Source organism: Misgurnus anguillicaudatus, chromosome 19 (assembly GCF_027580225.2).
Source record: "Misgurnus anguillicaudatus chromosome 19, ASM2758022v2, whole genome shotgun sequence".
NCBI classification, from domain to species: domain Eukaryota; kingdom Metazoa; phylum Chordata; class Actinopteri; order Cypriniformes; family Cobitidae; genus Misgurnus; species Misgurnus anguillicaudatus.
In genome coordinates this window covers 35,249,361-35,273,791 of record NC_073355.2, presented here as the reverse complement: position 1 = coordinate 35,273,791, position 24,431 = coordinate 35,249,361, and the positions used below count along the sequence as shown (strand labels likewise).

The 24,431-nt window shown below is 38.5% G+C and overlaps 3 protein-coding genes across 4 annotated transcripts; 2 read left to right on the top strand and 1 right to left on the bottom strand.

The window, feature by feature from the left end:
* The first annotated feature begins 1,979 nt into the window (after positions 1-1,979).
* On the top strand, positions 1,980-3,317 carry LOC129436479 (mitochondrial ribosome and complex I assembly factor AltMIEF1-like). Of its 2 annotated transcripts, none has more exons than XM_055194646.2 (2): positions 1,980-2,096; positions 3,063-3,317. In XM_055194646.2, exon 2 carries the CDS (start codon positions 3,105-3,107, stop codon positions 3,315-3,317), a length of 213 nt encoding a protein of 70 aa, XP_055050621.2. In that variant the 5' UTR covers positions 1,980-2,096; positions 3,063-3,104. The 2 variants fall into 2 exon arrangements, with proteins under 2 accessions (XP_055050621.2, XP_073713663.1); XM_073857562.1 differs by having other exon boundaries at positions 2,085-2,193.
* Positions 3,318-3,657: 340 nt separating this feature from the next.
* Positions 3,658-9,951, top strand: mief1 (mitochondrial elongation factor 1). The gene is made up of 4 exons (XM_055194634.2): positions 3,658-3,804; positions 6,127-6,307; positions 6,846-7,108; positions 8,416-9,951. The coding sequence occupies exons 1-4, from the start codon at positions 3,658-3,660 to the stop codon at positions 9,232-9,234; spliced, it is 1,410 nt and encodes a 469-aa protein (XP_055050609.2). The 3' UTR covers positions 9,235-9,951.
* A 4,056-nt stretch (positions 9,952-14,007) lies between these two features.
* Positions 14,008-23,604, bottom strand: napsa (napsin A aspartic peptidase). The gene is made up of 9 exons (XM_055194635.2): positions 23,419-23,604; positions 20,117-20,303; positions 19,907-20,030; positions 19,700-19,818; positions 19,388-19,587; positions 18,954-19,076; positions 16,701-16,845; positions 15,312-15,410; positions 14,008-15,149 (listed from the first exon to the last, which is right to left on the bottom strand). The coding sequence occupies exons 1-9, from the start codon at positions 23,484-23,486 to the stop codon at positions 14,988-14,990; spliced, it is 1,227 nt and encodes a 408-aa protein (XP_055050610.2). The 5' UTR covers positions 23,487-23,604; the 3' UTR covers positions 14,008-14,987.
* Positions 23,605-24,431: the final 827 nt, after the last annotated feature.

The following is a 24,431-nucleotide window of genomic DNA, read 5'->3' as shown; positions in this document are numbered from 1 at the left end:
TGCATATTCTAATACTTACCAAATTGAAAATGGAACTCCTCAAGGGAGTGTCAGTAGTCCTATTTTGTTTAATTTGATGATAAATGACATTTTTTCTCAGATAGAACCTGGGATAGGAAAATCCTTATATGCAGATGATGCTGCAATATGGAAAAGAGGTAGGAATGTTAAGTTTGTACAAGAAAAGGTTCAAAATGCTGTTAATCTGATAGAAAACTGGGCAAACAAATGGGGCTTTAGGCTCTCTATGGCAAAAACACAAGTCATTTGTTTTTCAAAAAAGAAAACTAACCCTACTATAAATATTAAAATGTATAATGAAATGTTGGAGCAGAAGTCAGTTGTTGTGTTTTTAGGAGTATGGATGGACTCAAAATTGAATTTTAGTGTACATATACAGAGAATAATTGATAAATGTAAAAAGGTGATAAATATAATGAGATGTTTAGCTGGAGCTGAATGGGGAGCTTATCGGAAATCGCTCAAAAGTATTTATGTGGCACTTATTGGAGCAGCTATAGATTATTGTAGCATGGTCTATAGTTCTGCCTCAAAAACTCAACTGGATAAGATTGAGGCAATTCAGAATCAAGCATTAAGGATATGTTGTGGAGCAATTAGATCATCACCAGTGTCAGCACTTAATGTTGAGATGGGGGTTATGCCACTAGGAATGAGAAGGATAAAATTGAGAATGAGATATTGGGCAAACATAAAAGGTCAGTTGGAGAACCATCCAGTTAAGACTGTTTTAAGGGAATGTTGGGAATATAGCCAGAAAAAACTAACAAGTTTTGGATGGTTTATCAATGAGGAGGCTAGAGACATAGGGATTAGTGTTTTTAATATTGCTTCTAGTGTGGTGCTGCCAGCAATTCCTCCTTGGTTTTTTCCCATGCCCTCTATTGATATGCAGTTACACAAAGACAAACATAATGAGGAGAAAATCCTGGATAGCATAACAGTACAAGAATACATAGATCATGTATATTATAGTGCCATCCAGATATATACTGATGGATCAAAAGATCCAGATTCTGGTACAACATCTGCAGCAGTATTTATACCTCTATTTAAAGTCAATATTTTGAAAAGAACATCAGATCACATCTCAGTATTTACAGCAGAATTAATAGCAATTATATTAGCATTGCAGTGGGTTGAAGAAGTTCAACCAATCAGATCTGTTATATGCACAGACTCTTTATCTGCAATTGAAAGTATAGCAAGTGGTATTTCTACAGCTAGACAGGATTTAATTTATGAAATACTACAAAGTCTTTTCAGAATCAGACAATTGGGAATCAGTATTTCTTTCCTTTGGATACCAGCTCATATGGGGGTGACGGGAAATGAAGAAGTGGATAGTTTAGCTAAACAGGCCATACAATTTTCAGAAGTTGATATTAAAATTGCATTAAGTAAGACTGAGATAAAAAGTATAATTGGTAAGGAAATTAGGAATAAATGGCAGAAGGAGTGGGACAGTGGAAATAAGGGTAGACATTTATACAATATTCAAAGAACAGTAGGTTTGGAAAGAAGAAGCATTGGAAACAGGAAGAAGGATGTTTTAATTTCAAGAATGCGCATTGGCCATTGTTTATTAAATCAAAGTATGTTCAGAATTGGGAAACATCAGACTGGGTATTGTGAAAAATGTGGCTCGGAAAATATGGAAACAGTTGAACATGTATTATTAAAATGTGAGGCTTATGATAGAGAAAGATTTAAGTTATTTCAAGTATTAAGCGAGTTGGAAATGAACGTTGTGTCTATGCAAGCATTATTAGGTGATTGCCCAAAGCAGGTTAAAGTATATGAAGGAATATTTAATTACTTAAAAGATACTTTTTTAATTAACAGGATTTAGGTCACTACTACCATAACGTTATCCACACTCCAATCCAGTAGGTGGCGGGAATGCACCATTTAAGTTTGGTTTGCCAACTGCCATTAAACTTGAGTAGAAGAAGAAGAAGAATGTTCCGTCATTCGTCTTCTTCCGGAGCGGTTATTGTGCGACTCCCGCACTGACGGCTAATCTGCCTCCGCCCTTGACAAGCTAAACAGTCCTCTCTCTGACATATTTAAACGTGAGTTTAGCTGTTTATTGAATATAAAATGTGAGTTTGTGAAGCCTGTGTAACAGCCGAGCTTCGGATAAAGAGTATATTTGCACAGTTACAAAAGGTCATAACATTTAAAGCTAGCTAGCTGTTAGCATGAACGTGACTGCAGTTCTGTTTGTAATAGTTTTATTTAAATACAGCTCCGTTAGTTGGTCATGTTGTTAGTGTTCGAGCTGTTTATTTTTATATGATTTGTAATACACGCTGAAATGTTAATTGCTGTGCCGCATTTGGTTGTATGTAACGTTATAACACTTTCCTTTTCTTTAACGTTAGTGGCTTTAGGAGATTTTATTTTAGCTGTTTGAATATCAGTTTATGCCATTTTATTTGTTTCCAGCTTAAAATGTCAATTTTAAGACAGGTCGTCTTGTCTTTAAACACGTGGGTAGTGAATGATGATGACGTCGTGATATCCCCTTGATGGTCATGAGACATCAAAGGGTCACGTAACTGATTGCGTGATCAACTTGCCTGCATTAGGCAGATTTCATGTGTTTGTATTGTACGTGACAATTTTTGGGGCACCATCTTTATGTGATGAAACAGATGCATAGCTCTGAATTGTGTGTGTTGTTGCATTTAATAGCATTATATCAACAATAATGTACTTTTTAATGTGATGAATAACAGCCACCTGTTGTCATCATGTGGTTTGCTAAGGTAATATTTATTTATTTAAGTGATGTTAACGTTCCCTGTACAAACTAGCTGCTGATGCTGATTGTTGACAGAACTAATTTTCATAATTAACATTTGTATTGAATGACATCATCATCTTAATATTATTTTATACTCTGCACAAATCTGTACCTAAAGTTTGGTATCCAGTGTCCTTACCAGTTGTATATAATCTAGTAAACGGCACTAAAGTATTTTTTTTTTGCCATTTCCTACATAAAATCCTAAAAATGTGATGTTCTCTCTCAGGTGTGTGAGACGTCTGTCTCTGCCTTCTCTACGTTCCTCCTGATGGGCGGCTGGTCCCGCAGTGCCGTGCTGCAGCTGTACCGAGCACTGCTCCGTGCAGGCCAACATCTACAGTACACAGACCGCGACTACTACCGGCGTGCTGTGGCCCGAGAGTTTAGGCGCTGTCAGACCCTCAGCGCCCCGGCAGAGAGGGAGGACGCGCTGAAGAGAGGCCAATTCTTCCTCAGTAGCGGCCTGGGGGGGTTGGTGTAGAAGTTGAGACCACCTGAGCTGCATTCATCATCGCCGGTCGAGCTGCCCGGCTGCAGGTACAGTCTCTTGGAGAGATTTTTATGGAAACTTTCCTTGCATTTATATAAAATACATTTTGGATCTTATGTTCATTCTTTTCTTAATAAATAAAAAATATATATTTACCATAATAACTTGCTCTGGCTCTTAAATGAGTTTCTTCTTAGTCTCATGTCATCAAGTCCTCTTCGTTTTTAACCCCTCCCCTACAACCCCCTGTTATATAGAGAGACTTTGGTTGATGAGTAAATCTTTTTTATTTTTTATCTTATGTCTTGCTTCTCAGTGAGGGTAAAGATTAATGGCAGGAGTGAACGGAGATCGGAAAGGAAAGAAAGATGACAATGGGCTTGGCACGGCGATCGATTTTGTGCTCTCCAATGCAAAGCTGGTACTGGGAGTTGGGGGGGCAGCCATGCTCGGGATCGCCACACTTGCGGTCAAAAGAGTAAGTACAGAAAGAGCTTAACATGATCTGTCCTGTAGATCATTTTGTAACGGTAGACCATTGCGTTAGCAACACAAAGGATTTTAATCCCAGAAAATGCATACATAGCTGATAAAAAGTATGTCACATTGGATTAAAGCATCTGCTAAAATCTATAAATGTAATTTTTTTAATCCTTGATCATCTAAGAGCATGAAAACATACAAACTTTAAAGGCGGGGTGCGTGGTTTTTGTAAAACATTTTGGAAAAGAGAGTCGGGCCGAGTACCAATACAAACTTGTAGCCAATCAGGAGTAAGGGGCATGTCTACTAATCGACATCGTTGCCTGGGTTGCGTATGTCTGGGATGGGTCTATCAAAAAAAGGTCGGGGCGTGTTTGTTTAGGTGATTTCAGATGTCAACATTGACTTTCAGAGATCATGCACCCCGCCTTTAAGTACGCAAAACTACCCCAATAGTCCAAAAAAGCAACAATTCAGCTGCTATGGCAGACGCTTTTATACAGAGAGACTTCATGCCACATTTTGTCAGTATTTGCATTGCCTGGGATTTAAATCCATAATGTTTGCAATGCTAACACCTTGCTATGCTAGCATTACTAGCACCATTAAAGGGATAGTTCACCTAAAAATGAAAAAAATGTCTTTAAAGGGATACTTCACCGATTTAGCATTCAGCTTTGTATCTGTAGAAACCCGGCAGTATTACTGAATGACCATGTTTCCCTCCATCATTTCCCCCTGAGAGGAGAGATATCTGCATATTGGTTCTGCAAAAAAGTCCTCCGATGATGCAAAAATCGTCATATTACATCATCGGAGGACTTTTTTGCAGAACCAAAATGCAGATATCTCTCCTCTCAGGGGGAAATGACGGAGGGAAACATGGTCATTCAGTAATACTGCCGTGTTTCTACAGATACAAAGCTGAATGCTAAATCGGTGAAGTATCCCTTTAATGACTCACCCTCATGTCGTTCCAAACTCGTAAGACCTCCATTCATCTTCAGAACACAGTTTAAGATGTTTTAGATTTAGTCCGAGAGCTTGTTGACGCTTCATGGGAAATCTACATACAGTATACTGTCCATGTCCAGAAAGGTAATAAAAACATCATCAAAGTAGTCCATGTGACATCAGTGGGTCAGTTAGAATGTGTTGAAGCATCAAAAATACATTTTGGTCGAAAAATAACAAAAATTCGACTTTATTCAGCATTGTCTTCTCTTCCACGTCTGTTGTGTAGCACACGCGCGAGACTAAAGTCAAGTGACTGCAGTGACGCGGATGACGTGTTATCCTGAGACATGTTTGCGAAGTTTTTTTTTTCAAAGTTACAGCGTGCGTCTCCCTCAGACTGTAGATGAAGCCCGGGCGCACAAAAAAAAGGCGGGGCGCACCAGATAACACGTCATCTGCGTCACTGCAGTAACGTGACTTTAGACTTTAGCTTCACAAAAGAACCAGAAGAGAAGACAAGTCGAAATTTGTTATTTTTGGACCAAAATGTATTTTTCATGCTTCAACAAATTCAAACTGACCCACTGATGTCACATGGACTACTTTGATTATGTTTTTTATTACCTTTCTGGACATGGAGAGTATACCGTACGTAGATTTTCAATGAAGGGTCAATAAGCTCTCGGACTAAATCTAAAACATCTTAACCCGTTAATTGGCGCTGTCCCGTGAGCGGGTCGCCTACGTTTATTTCAATATTTTCTATGTAAATGTTAATCTATCACGACAAACTATATATTGTTGGAAAGGTCTAAGAATGTAGTTTTCATATTTCAAAACCTTTAAGCAGTAATAATAATGCAGTAACTGTAATTTATTCATTTGTGACACAAGTATGCCGCAAACCTCAAAGCAAACCAGCACAAACCTCAGTTTTTTGACAATTTTATGTATTAAAAATTATACTATATTGCATTTTTATTTATTACAAATAAATGTAAACTGCTTTAAAAAAAAATTATATTTTCACCTCCAGACACTTCCCTAAAAAACATTGAAGTGTCTTCTTTAAAACCAAAAATTACCAAAATTAAAACCAAAATTAGGCTTCTAGACCAAAAAAAAAAATGCCAGAGTTATATTAATTTAAAAGTGTATATCACCTTTTCACCAACCGCCCACTCACAAAAGGCTGCGCCAGTTAAAGGGTTAAACTGTGTTTCCAATGATGAACGGAGGTCTTATGAGTTTGGAACGACATGAGGGCGAGTCATTAATGACATTATTTTCATTTTTGGATGAACTATCCCTTTAATATGGTGTATGTAATTAGTGCCTAATAAAGTTTGGTTCGTTTTAGATGTACGACAGAGCTCTCAGCGCTCCATCGAGCCCTACTAAAGCCGACCCGTCAGGGAGGAGAAGCTGGGAGGAGCCGAGCTGGATGGGATCGTCGCCTCGAACGCTGAGCCGTGACATGAAGCAGAACGTCAGCCGCTCTTTACAGACGCTCCCTACCTCCTCCAGCTCATTTAAACCAGGTAATAATGAATCTCCGGTGCACTGCAACCATAGCAGCCTGTGCTGTTGACTGCAAAATGACCATGTGGTTATTTTTATTTAATTATAAAGAAGGGACTTTAGGACCTATACACCTTGTGTATATGTGTGTGACAAGACACAAAGACTTGGTTTAAGAGAAATAGTTGCTTGACTACAATGTATACTGTTTATCCCTGGTTTATCCTAACTTGTGTGCTTCCCTATTACCAGGCTTGTACATAATGGAGTGTCTGCTCTGGTTTCTCAGTGGGTATTCAAATGCTCCATTCACTAACATATTGTAGGTTTCTGTAGAAAAGCCATTTGTTTATGTTGTTGTCGCTTAAACCATCTATAGTCTAGGTGTAATCTTGTAAGATATAGCCCAGTTGGTAGAGGATTGTGTTGTAAGTGGTGTTTGTGTGTTCGGTTTCTGCTAAAGACATGTACTAAGAAAAAACATGTATATATCTTGAAATGTACTGTAATATTATATACAGTCTAATTCTCAGTTTCATATGTTTATTTTTTTTTTAGATTCATTGCGTCGTGCGACTGGTCGTGGTAAAGGTGGATCTGAAAAGGCTGATCTCCAGAAAGCGCGAATGCGTCTCTCGCTCCAGGAACACCTGTGGGCCTTCTTCCACGAGCGAGTGGCGATCCCCGCAGAGGAGCAAGCTGTCGCCCGTCGTGCTGCGCTGGATATCTGCGCCGAGCTCCGGGTCTTCATCCATGCCAAACTACCAGACATGCCTTTACGAGAGATGTTCCTGAGCGGTAGTCTTTATGACGACCTTCAGGTATGGGCAGACGGGAAGAGCATTTAGGGTAGCAAAAAATCAGCTGTCAATGGCGACAGCTTGTTCCATAAGACTGTTGAGGTTTTATGGGGATTTAAAAAAAAGGAGTGGGCAGATTTTTGTCATTACAGGGTGGGTGTGTACATATACAGGCGACACACAATTATGTTCAGACAACATATAAAAGTGAGTTTTTCTTATGCTGCATTCACACCAGTCGCGGTAGAGGCATCAAGCTCGAGTGATTTAAAGGAGTAGTCCACTTTAACTCTTTCGCCGCCATTGACGAGATATCTCGTCAATTAAGAGAAAACGCTTCACCGCCAATGACAAGATTTTCCGTCTTTCCGCAATACCGCTATTATCCACCAGGTGGCGCACTTCCGAAACTTATACAACCCGGAAGTAGCGCTTCACGTGAAAGAGAAAGAACTCCGTGTATGTTTTAAAGATCGCTCTGCATCTGATCTCTAGCAAAAGTCCTTCGCAAAAATGGAATTATCTCAGCTTTTTGCACAAAATTGGGTGTTTTTGAAGAAACCTACCCATGTTTGAGAGGTGATTACAAGAGAACTAATGAAGGTGGTCTGTTCTTTCATCTGATATATTGTTTGTTTATATATTTAAAGAAGAACATTTTCTGGAAGGCATTAAACTTTTGTGAAAATCATGAAAAATGCTGGCGCTGGCTGGCAACTTTTTTTAAAAAACGCTGGCGGGGAAAGAGTTAAAGATGGGGTCCATTGACTTGACTTTTCTATTGTAGGAAAAAGTCAATGGGCCCCATCTATAAAGTGGACTACTTCTTTAATGTTAAGTCGAGGTCTTGCAGTGCGAATGAGGTGGAATCGCGTCTACTGTGCCAAATGCCTCATTCGCACTGCAAGACCTCCAGACGCACGTCAAGGCATCTAGCGCGAATTGAGCGTTGCCGCGGAAAAAGCGCAAGTTGAAAAATTAGAACTTTGGCGGAAAAATGTGCCGCGTTAACCAATCAGGAGCTTGCTCTAGGAGTGACGTTATTACCTGAAGTGAGCGGAGTCGCAGAATCCCCTCCCATGATGCAAATTTCTGCGTGAAAATCTCGATGACTAGAATTTCACGCGCAAATGAAGCGAGAAGCCAGACGCCTCGAAACGCGTCTGGTGTGAACCCAGCATTAGTGTTCAATTCTTCTAAGCACCACCAGTGGGTCTCTTAAGAAACTTTGGATAAGAGCATCCCCCAGATGTTTAAATCTAGCTGCTTAAGTAGACAGCCAGGAAACAAACGCAAAAATACTGAACTGTATCTGATGTAACTCTTAGGTGGTGACTGCAGACCACGCCCAGCTGATGGTACCCATGATTCTCGAGAAGAATCTCTGGTCATCCGTTCCCGGTGAAGACACCATCATGAATATCCCTGGCTTCTGGCTGGTCCGTCGGGAAAACCTCGAATACTTCCCCCGTGGAAGCAGCTACTGGGACCGTTGCATGGTGGGAGGATACCTTTCCCCAAAGAGCGTATTAGAAGTCTTCGAGAAGCTCGTCGCCGGCTCCATCAACTGGCCCGCGATCGGTAGTGTATTAGATTACGTGATTCGACCCGTGGTCCCATCGGAAACGCTTACGTTGGAAGTGCAGTACGAAACGGACCGTCGCCTTTACGTGGACTTCCTCCCGTTGCTTGTCATGGAGGACGGAGCTTCGCTGATCGCCAAACCGCACCGATTGGCCGCCGATCGCCATGAGAACCTGTGGAGACAGAGTTTTCGAGCGGCGGAGACCGCAAAGTTACGCACGCTCGATCAGGAAGACGGCGGGTGTCGTTGCGCTTGTCTCAAAGTGGTTAAAGCCGTGTGTAAACTGAATCCGGCACTGGCGCGATTAAACGCAAGTCAGCTCACTAATGCAATCCTCCTCCTAAGTGAACAGGAAGGGAATTGGTCTCAGGAAGCGCTGGCTGACTGTTTTTTGCACCTGCTTCGTGCACTAGTGGGACACCTAGAGGCTGGGAGGCTACCCTGCACCCTTAATCCCAAAGTCAATCTGTTGTGTGAACTAACGGAAGAGGAAATCGATGAACTTGGGTACACGCTGTACTGTGCGTTGTCTGACCCAGAGAGTCTTCTGAGAACTGTTTAACACACATGCATGCATCCACTATTCGGCCTCAACGCTTAGACACCGAAGACCTAAATATTTGATCCACACACAAATGGCAGTGTTTTCATATGTACCCTGTACTAGTAGGTCAATAACTTGTTTTTCACATACATGCTTTTGTGTGTCCTGGAGGGCCGGTGTCTTGCAGTTTAGCTTCAACCCTAATAAAAAAACTACAGCAGCCATTTGAAGTCTTCCTAGGCATGCTAGAAACTTTCAGGTAGGTGTGTTAAGGCAGGTTTAACTCTGCAGGACACCGGCCCTCCAGGACCGAGTTTGGGCACTCCTCCCATAACCACTTTCTTTCAGGTAATACAATTTAATCTGTTGGTCATATTATATATGGGCAAACGGATATCATTTATTATTTGACTCTTGATTTAGAGCCACAGAACCAAAGTATTGATAGATCAGTGCATGTAGTGATCAGATTTTAGATTTCAGGACTTGTCATCACATTTGTGTTTCCTGTGTTCGTGTTACCTATAATGCCAGATCTTCTGGATGAAGTGGCACATGAAATCGTTGTGTGGCTCAGTATTTCTTCTGATTTGTTCCTAGATTAATTTAAAATGTTTTCTTGTAAGACAGCTGCTTTTGGGTGTCTTCAGAGTAACATGCAACTGAGGGGACAATTTGAGATTATTAGGAGCGCATGGTTGAGGAATAATAAAAATCAGACCACTAAAGCTTGAAGAGTGTGATTGCTTCATTTAATCTTTATAACTAAGCAGTTTATAAAAAAATGCACGTTTCTGAAAGGAAAAATTAAGCATTTGATGTAGATCATCCAATAATTGATCCCAATCCTTGCTTTCAAATAATTTTACTTCACCAATTGAAATTGGCATGACTACGAAAACAAATATGAATAAAATAAAAAAGGTCATCTTTGATCATTTATTTTAACCTTTATTTGCATCTTTCAAGCTTATGAGTCCGCGCCACTAAAATACTTGTAAAATACAGGTTACTTGTAAATGCGACCAGTGCTACTACACTGAAAAATATATTTGTTGCCCTTAATTTTTTTAAGTTTAATCAATTTAAATTTAAAATTAATTTCAACTTTCTTGAATAGTGAGGAGTTACTATAAAGTATAAAAATTAAGTTAAAATAAATTAAAGGTGCAGTGTGTAGATTTTAGCAGCATCTAGTGGTGAGTTTGCGTATTGCACCCTCCCTTTCGATGCACGTAGAGAAGCTATGGTAGCCATCACAGGACAAACATGTCATCGTCTAAGACTAGGGCCGTTTCTCAATGTCAAGGATACTTCCTTGGCAGGACTAGTCCTTACAAGTCACTTCCTTCAGAGGCTAGGCGAGGCTCCTCTTAAGCATTCGGAGAACACGTAAATGGAACAGGCTAGCAAGTGCACGTCATTGCGTCAATCAAAGGTGTGCTTTCAGTGCTGCGCGCATAGGATTGTGGGTGATTTCAGTGAGCGAAGAGCGCGAAGGATACACGTATGCATCCTTTCCTGTAGGGATGCACGATGTATCGCCCGACATATCGTTATCGGCCAATAACTGCTTATTTTTAATATTATCGGTTATCGGTCTGATAGCAAAATTATGAAAGCCGATAAATGATGGATTATTTTGGTTTGTTGAACCATTTCACTTGCTCATTGCTGGCCATGTGGAGTATTGATTGGTGCTTTCTGTGACATAGCACAAAGATGACACGTGTTGCGGCCAAAATTTCCATATCTGTGCATCCCTACTCTCCTGTATATGGGATATTTCTCAAACCAAGGACTCAGTCCTTGGCTGAAATTCCGAGGATCCTCGACATTGGAACAGTCCTTCGACGGACGTCGATGACGTAGCATCCTTCCGAGGATCCTTCCTTGACATTGAGAAACGGCTAATGTAGTGACAAACTGTACAAACATGATGGCACAAAATGGCGGCTTCCATGTAAGAGGACCCACGCTGTGTGTAGATAAAAACAATACAGTTAATTTTGTAAGGTCTTTATATACCACTAAATACACAGTTATCTATATCAGTGGTTCTCAAACTGGGGGCCGCGAGATGGTGCCAGGGGGGCCCTAGTTTTATGACATTTTTAAAATACATTAATTTATCATGAATTCTGTGTAATTAAACCTAAAAAAATAAGGCTCTTAACCAAAAGCACTACTTTGTACATTTAATATGTTTTGTTTAATTAAAATGTTACATTTGTCGTAAATTTTCTTTGAGGGGCCGCAAAGGAATGCACCGTACACAAAGGGGGCCGCACGCTGAAAAAGTTTGAGAACCACTGATCTATATTATATTGCATTGCTGTCTAAAGATCCTTCTAAAATGTACACATTGCACCTTTAAGCTATTTTTTTATTTATAGATTAGTCAATAGTTTTTTACAAGGATTTTTTTACAGAGTGTTATTTCACTTTGTGAAATGCTTCTTGATGTAGCATTTACATTCACATGCATTGTTTTTTTTCTTAGTTGGTCATACAGGTGTTCAATTTAATTGAAAAGGACGAAAAGTGTTACTGTCACACTGCTGAAAACAGAAGCGAAATATTTTGTTGAATTAAATTGGACCTCCCTAAATATGTAGGATAGTTCATGGGGACCAGAAGGACTGGTTTTGATGGACTGGTTTAAAAACTAGTTTGGTGTGGGAGTGAATTCTAACGTAATGTTTGGATGAACTGAATGGTGTTGCGTGCATGGCTGCTGCTATGTAAAAATGTGTAAGAGCTTATTATAAAGATCTAGTAAAGAAAGATGAAGACATTTTAGTATTTTTCTATTGATTGTATATAGACATAACCAAAAACAGGTGTGAAAATATTTATATATCTTGTCATGGTGTATGTTAAGCGCTTGGAGTGTTGTTTGATAGAACAAAAATTTAAATTAGGGTCTCTGTTATGAAATGCCAAGATTAATGGGAGATTAAACTTTTATAAGCATTTATTTTGCTTGTATAATCCGAAGACCTGTGTCTACCTGTTATGTAGCAGATACACATGTACTGTGCAAATGGTAATTTAATTCAGAGCAGCACCAAATTCAAATTAGAAATTGAGTTCGGCTTAGTCTGGTACTTTGCATGTGATGTTTAATTATTTCTTGATTTATTTTTATTAAACAGATATTTGTATAATTTGTAAATGTTTTGAAAGATTCATTGTTTTCCATCTAGTATTGGAATTAAAATAAAAGTGGAATGAAACTGGACTGTATTTATTGTGGCTTATTTTGAAAGGGATGGGTTACCCAAAAATAAAAATTCTGTCATCATTTACTCACCATTATGTCGTTACAAACTTGTATCCTGTATGAGTTTCTTTCTTCTGTTGAACACGAAATACAACATTTTGCTCAATTATGTTAAAGACGCAGTTGACGATACCCATTGACTTCAATAGTAGGAAAAACAAATACTTAGAAAAATGAGAGGTTTAAAACAACATGAGGGTGAGTAAATGACAACATTTTGTATTTTTACAAAAATGTTTAGCCAACTTACAAAATACCCACACTTGTGGTCTTGGTCACTTGAGAGCTCGTGCATGCGGCAGGAAGTAAGTGCGCAAGACTGTCCCATGTCTTAAAACTGGCAAAGTTAAATGTTCATGTATTTATTCATTCGTTTTCATTTTATTCGAAGAAAAACTTAAAATATAGATAAATATATATTTTTGTCAAAACATGTTTATTATGTTATTATTTTGTTTTATGGTGCTACTTAGCTGTATTTTTTAAGTTATGAAGGTTTTAAATCAAAACAAACCAACTGCAATTAAATAAAAATTAATTGGAATGCACAACCAAAAAACGAGATTTCTGAACAATTAAAAAACGGTTGTTATCTCGTTTTGCTACGAAACTCTTCATTTCTGCTCCTTTAGAAATGAAGACAGATGTTCCTTAAACCAACACCAAGAGTTTTTTTTACCATAAAATAACGTTTCCAAAAACGTTTCAGTCGTTCATCCACGCCAAACAGGGTGAACGGCACTTTCACATTCGCTTTGCAGCCCTCTATCGGCCAAAACCGCACTAAAGAAGTTTCCAACCGTCGGGTCGCGACCCTGTAGTTCAAGTGAAAACTACAAAAACTTGCTTTACGGCAGGCAGACCTACAATCCAATCAGAGCCAGCTATGCTGCAGTATTTACGACAGTGGTAATGGACAATTACGCTTCTAACCTGTAGGGGGAGCAAAGAGCAAAAACTCTTTAGTGTTGCTTTAAGGATCAATTTTGGGATGTTTTTATTTAATTACTCTTGATGATTTAAAATTAATTTTGCAAAACAAACTAAATATATGCTTTTTACACGGTCCAGACCACATTTTAACGATAATATGATTAAAACCTTAAATGGTGTAGAGCTTCAAAGGGTTGCTTCATATAAATATCTCAGTATTTGGCTTGATGAAAAGCTGAACTTTAGTACCTAGCCTTTTAAAAAAAAATTGAGACCAAGAAAAAACGCTTTTCCTTTGCTGCCCGGAAACATGTGGTGGAAAATACCTTTTTGTCAGTACTGGATTATGGTGATATCATTTATATGCATGCGCCTTTGAGTATCTTGAATGGATACACAGTTTATCATGCTGCTCTGTGATTTGCTACTGGTGCACACATCATTGTATCTTATATGAAATGACAAAATGGAGTTCACTGTATTTAAGAAGAAAGAGACACTATTTTAAAGGAAAAAACAAAACTTCCAAAACTAAATCCTCATCCATAAATCTGATATACATGCACAACAGCAACAAACTACAAAAAAACTTTAAAGTAATACTTGTTTTTTTTACTTTAAATCCTAGTTACATTATTTGATTATTGGTAAATGTTAAAAATCATTCATGTGCTTATGATCAGATTCCTACAAATTGTCTAGTAACAAAAAACACCATTAATACATCATGAAAACAAAGTATTATACTATTATCAACATTACCAGAAATCACACATACAAAGCTTTGAACTCAAAACAGAGACTTGCGTAACCCGAATACTAAACATTTACCATTGGTTTGTCTTACAAAATTGAATTTAAACCCTTTTTATTACATTACAAAATAATTAATAGCATAAGTATAAAATAACAACTATGCTTTTTTACAACACCATTATAAATTGCAATTCAGTGCAAAATAAAAACAAATTGTAAGGCTTCAACCAAAATATGGAAGCAAGCCGAAACCTCAGTATGGCTTTGGGTTTCATTCTTTGGAATATATGTAGTTTCTATTAAAGCATGTGGTAACACTTTACAATAAGGTTATAAATTATATACTATTAACAAGCATGATTTATTTTAAAAATTAAAAAATGTATAGATTAAAGGGTTAAAAATGATTTACTTACCCTCAAGTTGTTCCAAACCTGTATACATTTATTTGTTCTGCCAAACAAAGATATTTTGAGCAATGTTTGTGACCACAAAGTTTGTGACCACTTCCTGTTTCCTGCTTGATTACAAATATCTTCCTTTGTGTTCAGCAAAACAACTTGAGGATAAGTTAGTCATATTTGGGTGAACTATCCCTTTAACAGCAGCCAAAATCAATAAATGATGCAAACATATTGTTCAATGTTATTTCATATTAGCTTACTATAAAGCGCTACCACATTTGTTCATTTCTCATCGCTTGCTTACTTAAAAAAAGGAATGAATTTACCAGCTTTAACCCAAGTGTTAACTCCTAACAGCTGGCCATTATATCCAGACATACAATTCACTGACTTCACTTAGCACGAGCAAACCCGACGCGGTCAGCATCCCTATCGAACACACTGTAATAACGGCCGATGAAAACATCTCCCAGAATCCACAGAGGCCCGGCAGGTGGCGGGATATCCATAGCCATAAAACCGGACAGGCAAACACTAAATCCCATATGAGTCACCTGGGAACACATGGAAATGGGACTGATAAAATTACTCAAATCAATGTTTATAACAAAAGGCAACAGAAAAAGAGACATTATGACAATTTATGAGTTTACAGATGGAAAACTACATTCTTCTGTACGATTTCTACAGCTCCATGAAAGGATGATGTACAATACCTTCATAACATAGTCTTCTCCGGTGAGGTTGAACATCTTCCCACCCAGACTGATGGATATAACGGGAAGTGATGGAATCCTTTTACAGTCAATCCAGTACTGTAGAAGGAAATGCATCCAATATGCATGTTTACAATTAAACCATTTATAGATTTTTTTAAACAAAAGGAAACATTCGTTGACATTAAAGAGTAACTAAACCCTAAACCAACTTTTTTAAGTTAATGATTTGTAAGAATGATGCTTTATTAGTGCTGTTCATTGATTTGTTATTTTCTGATATTTGAGTGCTGCCCTCTTCAGGTTGAACGGTGGCTACTGCAGTTGAATTTTCCTATTGGATGTTGCGGTACTACCATAGACTGTAAAAAAATATGAACGTATTGTCCGTGACGTCACCCACCTAGGTCTATGAGGATCGTTTATAAAGCTTAAAGTAGACTTTGCCTGCCGTCGCCATCTTGGCCACACGTCACCGCGAATCACTCCCAGATAAGCGAAAATTAGGTGAAGAGGCGGGACATGGGTGAAGCTAAGGCGGCTGGTTGCTCAAACCACGCCCACTCAGCTTGATTCTAGTGACAGCAGTGGGTGTTCACCCCTCACTCAAGTGGCCACGCCCTTAATTATGCAGAAGTTTAAGGCTTACTATAATGTAAACGGGTGAGTTACAAAAAATTTCATCCCCCTCACAGTTGTCATGAAGGGCAAAATTAGCTATATAGACCAAAAACACTTTTTGTACCAGGCTTTAAACATTATTTTCTACTGTAAAGTTGGGCATTTTAACATGGAAGTCTATGGGAATTGACCCCCTTTAGGAGCCTGCCTCAAGGGGCCAGTCGATGAATTGCAGTTTAAAGGGGGTCGCACACCGGAAGCGCAGCGCCGCGCCCTTCTAAAAAATCAAACACATTGTTTTCTATGATTATCCGCACACTGGCGCCGACAGGTGCTAACATATTTTGCATTTTGAAGTAGACGCTATCTGACTAAGCTCGCGCTATTTAATGTGCACTTCCGGTGTACGATACCTTGGAGTTGTCTTATACGCGGTGCTGTGCGATGCTGAGCTGCGCTTCCGGTGTGCGACCCCCTTAAGGCACTTCCGTCTTGGCTTTAACATAGAGATCGGAAGGTTGCCCCTCGGGTACTACGTGACATAAGTGGTTCAGCGTGACGTAAGCAGGTTCAAGCTCACCACGCCCTTGTTACGATCTTACCACACCCTTGGTACGCGCTCAGTTCGTCCCCTCTATCTCCGTTGGGGTCTGCCCACTTTCTTGCATTTTTCAAATATTGCCAGTGGGTGGAGTCAGGCTCTGACCAGCAGTTTAGTTACTCTTACAAATAAAATATCTTTGACAGTTTTATTTAAAATGTCCTCACCTCTCCCATAAGCAGTGGCAAAGCTCCGATGGCTTTCTGCAGCGCGCGCACCTCCTGATATGGTCCTGTGATCAAGGACGTTCCTGTGTCAACAATGGCCTGGCAACCACCTTTGCACAAGGTAAGTGTACTGCCGACCTGAACTCTGTAGGGATTGACAATCAGATTAAAACTATTGCAAACAATTGTGAGATAACATTTGGAGAAAAATTATTATTTGGGTTACAGTTAAACAAAACCTGATTGGTTAACGCGCCGCAGGATGCCTAACGCGTCTTTGCATTGACTTAACATGTAAATCACTCGCACTTGCCACCTCTACCGCGTCTGGTGTGAACCCTACATAATAGATCAGTATCTGTTAAGCCCTTTTCACACAGAGATTACGGAAAATACACGGAAAATGCGTCTGGGATTTGTCCGGGATCGTTCCATTTTTGGTTAATTCACACTGCCAGTGACTTTCTGAAATCTGTAGGTGCATTCACACACATACCGTAAAGATCCTATGAAGACACGTGGTGTTTTAAAAGTCCTTTCCCACAGAGTCCAAAGTTTCTCTCTGAAGAAACCACGCATTTTAGTTTATGAAAAGATCATAAGGAGTGTGTGATGAGCTTTTCTGTCATCCTAGTGAATGATCTCAGTTTCAGGGCAGATAGTGACGACCTCCCTGATCTCTGCTTCAGTCCAGTTTGCCGACATTACTCATGTTGATCTGTGTTTAAATCTCTGTGTCAAAGAGCTAAACCATAACTCTGGTTGCCAGTCCTTCCAGAAGTTTTTTTGTGATTGTTGCGGGCAAAAATCCTTGATCTTGCGACACGTTGTTTTCTTAAAAAATGCGATGGAATATGCGGGATATTTATGCAATTTTATTGCAAAAACTGCGGGACCTTGCTTGCAAAAACTGTTTGCAGCTTTGCAGCTTTTCAATGATGTTCACGTCACATAATCACATCACTTTATAACATTCCCATGGCAACAAGGGACATGACTGCGCTTACGTTCAGTAAATGCTAAATGTAATAACTTTCTGCTAATATATATGTGACTTTTGCTACGAAAATGCGGGGATTATGAAATCATGCAAGCCCCGCAAATTTTGCGCACAGAAATCTGCAATTTATGCTGCGAAAGTGTGGCGTATTTGAAAAAATGCGGTCCCTGCATAAATATGCAGACTTTGGCTGATTATGCGTTGAATCATGCAACTGCATAATCGCGTTTTTCTGTCTATTCTGTCTAGTCTATTTGATATAAAAAGTTTAAAGGAGGAGCGCACGATATCTGAAAAACGCTTTGAGAGTCAGGCCAACTACCAAAACACACTTGTAGCCAATCAGCAGTAAGGGGCGTGTCTACCAGGGATGGGACAAATACCGGTTTTACGATTAACAATGATAAAATGTCCTGATGATTAGTATTATCGTTTAAAAATTAATTATCATTACAACCGTGTTTGATTACCGTGATTTTAAAATATTGCTGTAAATCCTGTCCAGCCAGAATCAGTTTCACATGTTTTTGGCACAAGGCATTTAAGGGATAATGTATTGCAGTGTCGAACCGTGAGTACTACAGCTGGGCCTTCAAAAGATGCAATGAAGTGCAAATGCCTCTCCATGCGCAATTACACATGGCGCAATAAATTAAAGTCACAAGTTTAATGAATAGGTTCTACTACACCTCCTTAATTCTTAAAAACCGGGAAATGGAGACAAGTGAGCATGGGGGGAATAAAAACCCAAATAAATTGAGAGTATTTTGTTTTTCGTAAATTTTTCTATGCAGAACATAGTAGGCTATTCATATTTCGTTAATTCATTCACGGTAAACTTAGACAGATTTTTTTATACCACAGAAATAATTTCAGAGTCATGAAATATTAAATTGTCATTTTCAAAAATAAAACTTTTTCAATGTTTTCAGTGTGTGTATCAGTTCTTTTTGAACATTTCCATCTCATTTTAACAAAACCATGATAATATTGATAACCGTGATAACTTTGGTCACTATAATCATGATATGAAATTTTCATACCGTCCCATCCCTAGTATCTACTAACTGACATCGTTGCCTGGGTTGCGTATGTGTGGGGCGGGTCCATCAAAAGAAGGTCCAGATTCTATTGGGGTAGGGGCGTGTTTGTTTAGGTGATTTCTAATGTCAACATTGGCTTTCAGAGATCATGCACCCTGCCTTTAATTGCATTTCACTGATAAATGACAAACTTTTATAGTAGGCACATACTTATCCATCTCAATCTGCCAGTAGGCTTTCCGGGTGACATTGACGAAATGCAGATCACCATCAAAATACTGCTGGTCAAAACCTCCCAGCATCAACTCGCCTCCAACCTCACCTACAGGGTCCCTATACATAACACACACATCGTCACAAATCGAATGAAAGTGGTTTATACAGACAGGACAACAGTGTGAAGAATCGGCCATAATATGCACAGTACATTTTGCAAAAATAGAAACTGTTATACAAGCAGTAATGCGAGTCATGAGTTATCAGTTAAGGTCACATTCCTAAACTTATGATTCACTTCTGCTTTCAGTTTAATAAGAGGTTAATAAACACTCAGCTTTTTGAGGAAACGATGACTTTAGATAATCCTCTGAAATCATATAAACATTGAGTAAGACTTTGCAATACAATGTTTACTTTATTTTTACCTGTTGATGTAAAAAGAGAAGACATTCTGGGGCAGGATTTTGGCAGCCATAGCACTGTCAAACCATGGTGTGATGCCGTCTACAGAAATGGCGGGGTATCCCATGCCCAGCACTCCATCGAAGCGTGCCACAGCAAACACAATCCCAGGCTGCTTAACCGCCTCGGCAAACTGCTGGTCAGGCACCTTTAACCCTGCCAACTACAGACAACAACCCTGGTCGATTGTGATTTTATGTTTACTAAGTTTTGAATAAACTGTGTTGTTGTGCTCCATCATTTGTTGTTGATGGAGGTTTAGTGTCTTTACTCACAGCGACTGTATCCTGACTGACAAAGCCGGACAAACTCCCTGTGCCGTACCGGATTGAGAAATCGGTTCCGTTCTTAACATACGTGCTTGACTTCTTTGAGTCGTAGCGATGATGAAACCCTAAAACCCAAAAAAACACTCATATTAATCTGGCACAGAAGAAAATATTTTTATGTTATCTTTAAAAAAACAAAACCTTTTCACTTACAGCACGCTATGTCCAGAAAGGAGCAATGAATAGATGGAACCCAGAGGTTGGATGATCCAGTGTCAAAGAGGACCGTAAAGTCCTGAGGAGGGGTGCCAATACTGATCACTCCAAAATATTGGGCCTTGATAGAAAAAGACAAGTTATTAAGATTTTGAAAACCCCGATCACATGTGTCTTCCTTATTACGTTCCAACAAAGCACACTTACATCCATGAAGTTGGTGAGTTTTTCCACAGGTCTTGGTATTGGAGTTGTGTGTGGGGCGTGTGTTGCTGTTACTGGTTTATTGTAGGCCGTATTTTCAGATAACTTTGCCATAGACTTGAGCTCTTCAATAGTCTTTCCATTGTCTGCCAGCATGCGCCGCACAGTGCGAGTTTTATATAGAGGGATTCTAAAAAAAACAGAGATTAATACCGCGGTCAGCCATGTGAGCTAACATGTAACAGTAAACCTGAGAACATTTACATGAACACATTTGGCTGACAATTTTACAACTAACAAGGAATGCGTTTTGATTATCAAATCCACGACCTTGTTTTGCTAGCAGCAGTTAAAGGAATAGTCCATATTTTTCTCACCCTCAAGCCTAGGTGTACTTTCAGCCAAACACAATTGGAGGGATATTAAACAATATTCTGGGCTGGCAAAATTAGACTTATGAGGTGTCATGAAACATTTTGATAAAAAAAGTAAATGCAAAGTAAGAGTATCAAAATAAGAAGCATACAGTTAAACATCTCTTAGTATACCATTTTGCACATGATTTCAAATGACATCATACAAACCAATTTTGTTGCTTTTTTACATTTAAGGGGAAAATTTTCATTACCGCAACGTGTCCATGACGGGATTTGGGTTCTTTGACATGGAAATATTTATAATTAAAAAATCTAAAAAATAAAAAGCTTTAGTGCATGTTATACTTTAAACATTTACAGTAAAGAAACATGTGCTATTTGGTGATCATTGGTAAATGTAAAGATAATAATAATAATAATAATAATAAGGAATATAAATGTGTCCAAGTAAAATTTACTCATCCTCCACAACAATTTTCAATCATTGTTTAAGCCCTCAAGGAACTAACATAAAAAAAAAATGTTAGAAGGGACATAATTGACTGTGACACTCCCTACCAGGTAAGCAGTTCTTATTTTTTCTCTCTGGATAAAAGTTGAAATTTTGTTTGTCATAGTACCTAGACAACTTTTTAGTTCTCATTACCGAAACATGAGTTTGTAAATGCATATATTTAATGTAATATCATGTTGCGGTAATGATAATTTTTGATAATGATAATCTAAAAAAATGTAAATAATTCAATAGGAAATATTATCCTCTAAAAATAATGGTTATAGTAAGTTCATGCCTTTATTTTACAGTATATGTGCAAAAAAAGGGCTTCAAGGGCTTTAAAAAAAAATCTGATCGGATATGGGGTCCACCTTCTTCAAGTCCCAAAATCTGCATTTATCCTTTACAAAAGTAATCCAAAACGGCTCCAGGGAAAAAACAAAGGCCTTCTGATGGAAATAACCATATTTAAAAGCTTATAAACTAAAATAACTAGCTTCAGGTAATGTCGACATCTTAGACTCCGCCGCATATCAGCGTAGTGTACCCACTTTTCAAATGCGGTGGGCGGAGGCACAGGGCAGGGAGCAAAACAACGCTCTGTATTCGTCATACGTCACTACAAAAAGTGTGCACACTATGCTGATACTCTCCTGAATGCGGAGTAGTAATGCTGCGTTTACGCGGTAGAGGCATCAAGCAATGTGAAGACGCGTTGACGCGCCTCTGGAGGCCTCGCGGCGCCAATGAGGCGTTTAGCGCGGCACTGTACACACGATTCCACCTCATTCGCGCATCTAGTTCGCGCAAATGGCACGAATTGAGCGTTGCCGTGGCAAACGTGCCAGTTGAAAAATGTAAACTCTGGCGGAAAAACGTGCCGCGTTAACCAATCAGGAGCTTGAATGCCGCGTGAATGTCTCGATGAATAGAATTTCAACCGCGAATGAAACGAGTACACTCAAACTGTTCAACCAGGGGCGGTAGGTGCGATTTTGACCGCTCAAACGGGGCTGGTGTAAACCCACGGTAAGATAGCGGCGTTATCGGAAGCTAGTCAGCTAGTCTCTTACAAAATCGCATCAATTACCCTTTAAAGGCCTTTATTTATCCATCCGAGCCGTGTCCATTACTTTGCGAAGGATGGCTGCACATTCATTTATAATAAAGATTGGAGCTAGCTAGGACATTTAAAAAAATATATCTGATTATGTGTTTGTATAAAAAGTTATGGACATACGTAATATGGGTGGCTTCAGGGTGAATAAATCATGAAGTAATTTTTATTTTTGGCCGAACTATCCCTTTAGACAATATCCTGGGCTGGCTTTTATTAGTATTATAATGGCACTGGATAGTGCCCCATTTTTAAATTCCATAAAGCACATCCATCCATCCAAAACTAGTCCATACTGTTATTAAATGTCTTATTTATAACAGTAATTACGTCATTCTGTTAATTTATACTATAGTTTTTTTGTAGTACTGTATTAGCTACAGTAAACTGATCATCTGTAGTAAATACTGTAGTATACTTTAATATTTACTATGGTATGGTTCAAAAACGCCATATTGTATTTAAGAGTTGTGTCAAAGTTTATTGTAGTAAATACTAAAGTATACTAACTACAGTACTGTTTCATGTGAGGACTGGTTTCAAACACGGTTCTATGCAGTTGCTAGGCTGTTGCTAGGGTGTTACCCACTGGCCCTGCCACAAGGACTCCTCAATAATATTCTTGTAGTAACAAATGTGTATTGCTTATTCAAATCCATAAACAGAGTTTGATACAGCAAGAACATCTACATACATTTTCTGACAAAACAAAAATAAACAGAACACATTTGAAGTAATATCAGCACCTGGTGTATTAATATACAAGGCTGAAATGCGCTGCAGGTGCCGTCCAATGATAATTTGCAGCCGGAACTACTTTACTCAAACTCTTTGTGCGCTGCGAGCGAGTAAACTTTAACGCTGGAAATAAACATTCACCTTTCAGCGTTGTAAGTCACACATTGACACACAGAAACCACAGTAGTTCACACTTCTGCTAACCGAATCGTAGCAACACTTGTTAGTCATGGCAGCTCAACTTCCTGAATAAGTTATCAAGCTTTTGCAAATAACAGCGACAGTTTCAAATATTATTATTCACATATCATTACCTGTTCAATACAAGCTCTTAAAGATGCATTCAGTACATTTCTTTGGTTACTTTGGAGAACAGACATGATATTATGGTTTTGTTTATTAAAAAACAGTTTGGTTGAATATGATGCGAAGGGATAAAGTCTGTTATGGAAGTGCATGTAGAATACATAAGATGATTTGATATTTTGACTGTTCACGAATACAGACATAAACATTTGCGGTGTTAAGTTAACTAAAACACGTTTTACATAGATAATAAGATAAATGACGCATTTACCTGATTATTGCGTTGCTGTCCGCATATAGCTGCCAGCATAAAAATGCGAGCAGAAGAAAGCGATTCATGGTCTGGTCGTTTAGATCAACTAATGTTGAACAAGACTTGTAAAAGAAAATTTCAAGTAAAAACTTCCAGCGCCACCCGTTGTGCGCAGTTTATGAAGGCGTAAATACCGTTCAGAGAGCCTCGTGCGATTTCGGGCGTTTCCGTTATGTTCGCTGTACTCCTATTGGCTAATGTCACTGATGTTTCAAGGCGATTGGTTGAAGTTTACGTCAGTTAATGTCAATTTCAAACCAGCAATATCAACTGTTGATTAAATGTAATGTCACTGTTTGACTGTAAAATATTATATGTGTGTGTTTTAGTAAATATTTGTCTAACATCCTAGCTGTAAATGTTTTAATAAATGATTAGTAAATTTTATTATGAAATAAAGAGTAATCGAATTTATCCTTCAAATTCAAAAATTAAAATCACACATTGGATCCACAAATAATCTCATTTTTTAATTTTAAATTTTTTAAAATATTTTTTAAAGGTTTACTGAAAGGTATTGTATGATACAACAAACATCTTCTTTTGGAAGGAAACTGTAAAAAAACTGCAACACCCAAAGAAGGAAGTGGAATAGCCGAACAAACCTAACTTCTCTATGTCACCAGAAAGATTGTTGTTAGTTATCCAAAAGTTACTTTTTCCCTCTTGAACTTTTAAAATGCAAGTGCTGAGTGCAACTTTGATATCAATAACAACTGCACAAAAGCGGCATTATTTTCTTGAAAGTACAGGTTTTTGCTATTTTTCCACACACAGTTTCCAAAGTCACATTCATAAAACCAGAGAAAACTATACCATGTATACAATTTACAAATTTCCAGTTGTATATCATTAGTAATATTTACAGCTCTCCCAAGCAAGTGACTTTAATCCAGTATACAAGGATGTTTCTAGTAAGAAAATGCTACCCCATAACATGTATTTCAATATTTGATGTGACCTTACTCAGT